Genomic DNA, 7469 nt, shown 5'->3' on the forward strand with positions numbered 1-7469 from the left:
TTTATCTTTAGGTGCAAGGTTCATATATGACGTATTTCTTTCGCCAACAGAAATTAATGATGACTCTCTCTAATAAGTAGTAATAACCATCAGTGTATGGTAGAATGTGTGTGGTAGAATGGATACGTTCCTTTATCTTTAATTAAAATCTACATATGTTTATTGTACAAATTTTGAGAGCTAAAAAACATTTGGGTAGAAATTCTTTGTTGTCTTTACATGAGCTATTTTTTTAAATGTCTTAGAAACGTGGCACTACTTTATATTATATAATGTGTGCAGAATTACGTTCCTTTATCTTTAATTAAAAATCTACCTCTAATAAGTAAAAGCCCCATGGCACAAGCGAATTATGGTAGGATGAATGAGCATGGTAGGATGAATGAGACCCCTTCATGCTTATTAGTCGGAATATTGTGTTTTAGATATTAGATGATTGTACCACAAATAGGAAAAAAAATATACACCTCTAATAATATATCCAACTTTGGCCTACATTAGTAAGCCGATGTTTATTGGAATTCGATTGATCTGAGTTCGCATCAGAAAGTTTCATTTTGGGAGGTAAAACGTTCTCTATCAAAGACAATTTTATTTTCAAAACTCAAATTCAAGTCTTCTAATTAAGAATTAGAGAGTACTTACAGTTCTACCACATTTTTGATGGTCTAAATAATGTCTTTACAATTTATGATAAAATTCTGAAATAATATGTACTACAACTTTGTAACAAGATTGCTGGCCATCCTATACGTGCGTCATTTTGAATTGCAAATATAAGATAAGGCTAGTGAAGGGATTGCTATTATATTGATTATTATAAATCTTATGTAAGATTATTTGCTGCCCGCATATTTGACTTCCCATAGCTTTCTTGAATTCAGCTCCTTTACTAATTTTGCAATTTGCATTTGTAACTAAATTTGATAAGGACAGCCATTGCGACTTCTATGTCACTTCCTCTTTTTTATTTTTTTTCCTGAAAAACAAGCAAATATTTGAATAAATATATTGTAGCAATTAAGTTGAATGACACAAACATTTTTTTTTAATTATTTCATTTATGTGAAATGATACAAGAACGAGACCTCATTATCAAACAAGTTGGGATCGGCTATTAAAATTATAATTTTCCATAGATTTTGTATATATCTTTTTGTTTTGGATTATATATTGATTGAGGATCGCTAGAAATTATTACTTGTACTTGGTATTTAAATCATTTGATGATATAAAAGTTATTGATGTTGTCGATAAGAAATAAACTCTCTTTTTTTCCTCAAAACATTGCTTAAGTGTTTGTTTGGACATGGTTCTTTTTCCTTAAAAAATTCAAAACAATGTTTTGTGATAAGTTCCTTCCCCCCCACACACAAAACTTCTATTTTTTGAATAAATGCATACCTATATACAAGTTTAACTTTCAAATACTATTTTTAATATTTTTGAAATTTTACTTTTCTTATGTCCAAACGCCTACTTAAATAGACGTTTAATGGTGTAGAAATTATTTTTTAAAGATCGTTTCTGGAATTGGTCTAAAATTTCTATCTTCATCTTGACTTGAATATTCAAAAAGTTTTGTGGACCAAAAGCCGCCTTCCACTTGTTCTTTTGGACCTTCCATGCAACAATTTGATCTTCTCATTGATTGAGCAGACCAAGAGAAAGTGGTGGGGGTGGGGTTAGCAAAAGTGAGTATTATCTTTTTTCCTCCCAAATACTTATTAAAAGGTAGAGGAAATGACAAAAATAATCTTTTATGTTTAGGATATGTCTAAAATAATTCCTTCGAAATTTTCTCTATAAAATATTTATAAATCTGGCTGTTACAATTAAGGAATTGTCAAAAAAAAAAAAAAAAGGGAATCACATTTGAAGATGCAATGTTTGAAGGTTATATTTTGGTCTATTTCTGGTGTCCAATACATTTTTTGAGGTGATTTTTTTTTTTTTGTTATTTTTGTCCATTTTCGAAAGGAAAATGTTATTGATGGCCCAACGCTATCTCTGGATCTAAGAATCACGAAAGACATAATTGAATATGCATTTGAAATTAAATAACATTTTATAAAGAATCGAAAAAAAAGAGGTGTAAAGAAGCAAGGGATTGAGCGACAAAGCTATGAACTCGTCAATTACATAGTAGAAAAAGCGTCTCACAACGTCTAATATAGTTTTTGTCGCAATTTTAAATAAATCTAATAGCAAGAGTTTATTGAATATCTGTCTGAGATAAAAAATGGCACTTTTTACAACTTTAAAGAACCAAAATCTTTCAAAATATATTTTACTATTTTAAACCTACCCAAATATAAAAACAGCTTTTGTCATTTTCTCTCAAAATGTGACACATTTGGCTTAAATGGTAGACATAATAAATTTTCAGTTTCCTACAGTTATAATTCTTGTGTAGGACGAAGTAATCATTTTGAAGCAAAATTCACCGGATTGTTTACAAAATCAGAAGATATTTTACAAAGAAATCTACAATTAGAAAAATAAAAATGATTATTCATGCGGATTTATTGGCCCTTGGATAAGAATGCGCGTTTAAATGTTTTTAATGATTTCCATGTGTAAATATCCAAATCGTTCACATGTAAATATATATAACAGATATTTGGAAAATAAAATGGATAAAGACCTCTGTACGTTGAGATAAATAGCCGCTTTTGCCTAGGCATTTTGTTCTTTTCATTTTTATTTTTTTATACTACATTATTATTGCAGGTATTGCTCAATAAATCAAAATCTGCTTTAACATTTCAGGTATAAAAGTTTTTGTAGTATAAATTACGATCAATGAACATATAATAATCTTAATCTGAATTTCATATGCTATATTTACACATGTATTTTCTTTTTAGATTAACAAATGGTATATCCTAATAATAACGTGACTGTTACATGTCATTTTAAAAATACAATATTACAATTAACTGAATCGTACCGATACTAAAGAGAAACTTAAATAATTGTGATGGTTGCACTCATAGGAGCATCCCTATTTCAATCGTGTTCCCCCATATATCTTATCTTCTTTAGTGATGTATGCGCAAATTGCATTGCATTTGCTCTAACTCGAGAAACACTTTCTTAATATGGCTTCTAAAGCTACTTTTAGCTGCGTCTCGATCTTTCGCCAATGTTGTAATATAATCCTCCGGTTTTATAATTTTCCTAATTACGAGGCCTCACACGAGTAAAGTTCAATATTTCTTTATTGATGGCTCAGGTTTCAAAAAATCTATTTAATTGCACATAACTAAGTAATTAAAAATGTAATATAATTTTAATTTTCTAAAATAATCAACCGTGCTGAACTATTAACACCCTTAGCTTACTCTTTGATATGAAAATGTGAGTTTAAATTATAGCAGCTGCGCCAAAATAGTCTCTTTTTTTTGGCTCCCGTTTGGCCATGGATTTTGGGAGCTTATTTTGGAGATTTGTTTTCAAATCTTTGTTTTGCCATTAATTTTTAACAGATTTTGAAAGCAAATCTTCAAATTCCCAAATTTTGGCTCAAACTTATTTTTGGGCCAAGATCTATGTTTTGGCCTTTTCAAAACTTTTAAAAACTACCCCAAACTTTTGTATTTTATAAAAAAAACTCCATCTTTTTATGACCCAACTAATTGAACCATGTTCCTCCATTAAAGTCGTATGTACCATGTTTCCACAATTAAAGCAGTCTCTTCTATAAAGTGAAGATTGTTCATACAATGTTATATTAAAGAATAACTAGTTACTATCGATGTTTTTTTTTCTTGCACGGATGGATCTTTGGATTGTAATTTGAATTGTAGTAGCTAGTAAGAGTTTTGTTAGCAATTGTTATGAAAATATCACATTCTGCATAATCTGAAATTAGCTTCTGCATAATTTGAAATTAGCAAGTATGTATGATTGGGTATTTTTGATAGTTTTTTTTTTATAGTTTTTAAAACTTATGAATATAAATAACATTTTATGTTTTTCAAAATAAAAAGTTAAATATATTTTTAAAAACTATGACCAAACATATTTTCAAAATTTAGCTAAATGATTTCCATGTGCCAATAGTTCACACGTAGATATTTATATCACATATCTGGAAAAAGAAAAAGAAAAAAGGATAACGAAGTACGTGTGATAAGAAGCCGGTTTTGACCAGGCATTTTATTTTCTTTTATATACATTTAGTTTTATCATTATCATTATTACACCTTGCCATAAAGCCCTATATAAAACCTCCATTCAAACTCCAAAAACTTGCAATAATTTTTCACTATACAAACTCAAAAAATAAACAATATCACACTCTATACAGTTATTAGTTATTATATTGTTTGCATATTCTCATGTCATCGTGTTCCTCCTCCACCACCACCACGACGGCGGAAGACGGCGGAAGAACGGCGATCACCGCCGTCCATCCCGACATAATTCAAACCTTAATTTTAACCAAACTCGACGGTCCAACTCTTATCTCTGCCAGTTTTGCTTCTTCAAATCTACAAAATCTTTGCTCCGATGATAATCTATGGCAAAAAATTTGTAATAAATCTTGGCCTTCTACTTCCAATCCACTAATCCAAAACATCATCTCCACCTTCCCCTCCGGTCACCGGTCATTTTTCTCTGATTCCTTTCCTTCCATTAATGACCAAAAATCCAACAACAATCGTGTAATTTCACAAGTGGGATCCGGAAAATCCAACAACATATCTGGTGCAATCTCACAGGTTGGGTCCAGGAAATCCAACAACAACATATTCAGCATAATTTTACAGGTGGGGTCCGGAAAATCCAACAACAACAACATATTAGGTCTAATCTCACAAGTGGGGTCCAGTGAAAGTAGTGCGTACGCTGACCTTAACTCTACTTTAAGAGGTACAGAGTCTGTTTCAGATAGACCATCAGCTCAAGTAAAAGCAAACGATCAAGAATTGATATCAGCAGTTGATATTCACTTTGATGGCAATTTATTGTACTCGAAAGTGTTAACCACCGAGACAAAAAGCGCGTGGTTTATGAGTTCACCCTTCAGAGTTGAATTATTAGGTCATAAGGAACATTTTCCTACACCGGTGATATTCAACGGTGATAATGAAAATTGCAAATCAAATTTAAAGAATATGAGAGTGAGCTGGATATTAATAGACAAAATGAAGAATAGAGCTATGAATATATCAAGTTTGAACCCCGTATCGATACGACGACATTGGCTAACCGGAGATATGAAGGTCAAATATTCAACGGTGATCGGTTCCGGTGAAGAAATGGTACAATGTGTGATAGTTGTCACGTGTGAAGGGAAAGAAGGAGGTGAATTGCACGTGAGGGAAGTGAGCATGCAAGTAGAGGATATGGATGGAAAAGTATTAAATGGGAAGGATAGTTGGGTAATTTTAGAAGGGGTTATTGAAGGAGGAAGGAAAAAGAGAAGAGAAAGTGAAATAAAAGAAAATTATGAGAAATTTTTGGAATTAAAGAAAATTTGGAAGGAAAAGAAACAAAGGAGAGAAAAAAGAATGGATATGATGTGTATAGCAAGTGGAATTACAATTTTTGTGGCTTTTTGGACTTTGATTGTGTTAGGTATAAGAAGTTAATGGAAGTGGTAGTAGTTATTTTAGTTAAGAATGTGAAAAGAGAATGATAATCTAAAATTAATTTATTTTATTAAATTTTTTTCTCAATAAAAAGCAAGCAAGAGACAATTGTATTGTAACGCTTTCTTCATCTTGATTGATCATCAATACAAATACACGATGAAACATTGCATGGAAATCTTATGTTAGGATGTGATTAATATGACATTTTGTCTTCAATTCCTTGATGTATAATCTGATAAAGATGTCGCACAAAGGCTCAAATCTGGGAAAGTAATAATCACCTAGTTGGTCATCTAATATCTTTTCCATAGAAAAGAAGAGATCTTATCAGCTAGCAAATCATTGATGTACGACCACGGTCCCCATCTTATCTAGCGTTTGTTATCTCTATTAAAATTAAAACTCTAATTTTGTTCGATTTTTATCCCACTTCATTGACTATTAGGACATACTTTTAGGTACTTATAGACATGTTACGAAAAGTGATTCTTTAATCTTTGAACGTAATTAGGAGCCAAACCTATATCGATTTAGTCTAACAAGTAAGTTGAAGGAAATAACAAGCAACTTACTGGGTTCAGGACAAAATATTGATACATATTAAGTGAATCTTTTAATAAATATAGAGTTTGAACCAAAATTATTAAATCCGATCGAGCCTGTAAATCCATCCTCGGTGGTCGTTGCTTAATCCCTTTCGTGAGGACAAGAGATGTGTACCTAACTTAGCAATTTGGTCAGCTTTATATATTAGAAAGATGTTGTTAATAGCCTGATATTATTAATAATAACCTAATAGAAGGGAACAAGAAGATATGTATGTCTAACCTGTGGTTCAATTTAGAGCTCTTAATGGCATCGAATTGAACTTATATTGCAAAAAGGACCTATTTAGTCCAAAAAATTTTAAGTACTTTGAATTGCCTAGCCGTTGTACTTGACTTTTACGAATTGACCCAAAAATGGAGCTCACACATTCTAGAAAAAGATTTTCGAGTGTTAGGTAGACGTGATCTCATGAACCACAACTTTCCCCCTTTTATTTTATTATAATTTATATATGACGGTATTAGTGAATATAACTTTTTAAGAAAATGTCACATACTAAAAATATTCTTAGAAGATGAACTTGTTCATATAGTAATCTCAAAGAGACCTCTTGAACCTGATAGACATTAAGGATGTATCGGTAAGATGAAAGTCATTTTCAAAAAAGATTATATTCTTTTGAAAAATATTTTTCTTGTTTGGTTGGAGAGTACAAGTGTTTTTCAATCTTGTTTTTATGAATTGATATTAGTATTAACAAACCAGATAGTAGTATTTCGGTGAGTTTTAGTTTATCATTAAAGATTGATAACAATGTTTAAATATTTATTAAACCAGTAATATAAAATTAAGAGTTGAAATAATTTTTGAAGGAAAGTAATTTCTGATTCACTTTTCCCTATGAGAATTTTTGACAACCAAACATAAGAAAATAATTTAGTATTTTATGAAAAATATTATCAAAAGTAATTTTCATTTCACCAAACACACCCTAAGTACTGATTTTGGTGCTTGCTTAATTAATATGGACAGAGAAGTAACACAAACCGAACAGGTCAATTTGGAAGGGCGTGGCTTCAAAGTATTCAATGATTTATAATTAACGTTTTGCAAATGGGATAACCACATGGGTTTAAGTTATATATTGATGGCGTAATATTCTCTTGCACTATCGGTAGAAATAGAATATAGTATTTTATAAATTAATTAATGGCTTCTATGCAAAGTTTAGAAAATATAAGACACTAACTCCCAACTTGATATCTTAAGTCTAGCATTAAGTAAATTTGAATGTCCTATACGGTCAGTCAACTT

General features: G+C 30.8%; 1 protein-coding gene across 1 annotated transcript; it reads left to right on the forward strand.

Annotated features, from left to right (window-relative positions):
- Window positions 1–4249: 4249 nt before the first annotated feature.
- On the forward strand, window positions 4250–5720 carry LOC132065497 (F-box protein At2g27310-like). Its single transcript, XM_059458916.1, has one exon. It carries the CDS (start codon window positions 4347–4349, stop codon window positions 5601–5603), a length of 1257 nt encoding a protein of 418 aa, XP_059314899.1. The 5' UTR covers window positions 4250–4346; the 3' UTR covers window positions 5604–5720.
- The last annotated feature ends 1749 nt before the right edge of the window (window positions 5721–7469 follow it).

The sequence above is a fragment of the Lycium ferocissimum genome, chromosome 7, assembly GCF_029784015.1.
Source record: "Lycium ferocissimum isolate CSIRO_LF1 chromosome 7, AGI_CSIRO_Lferr_CH_V1, whole genome shotgun sequence".
Classification (NCBI taxonomy): Eukaryota; Viridiplantae; Streptophyta; class Magnoliopsida; order Solanales; family Solanaceae; genus Lycium; species Lycium ferocissimum.

Coding starts and splice junctions, on each gene's coding strand:
- LOC132065497 (XM_059458916.1), top strand. CDS start 4,347: ATGTCATCGTGTTCCTCCTCCACCACCACCACGACGGCGGAAGACGGC.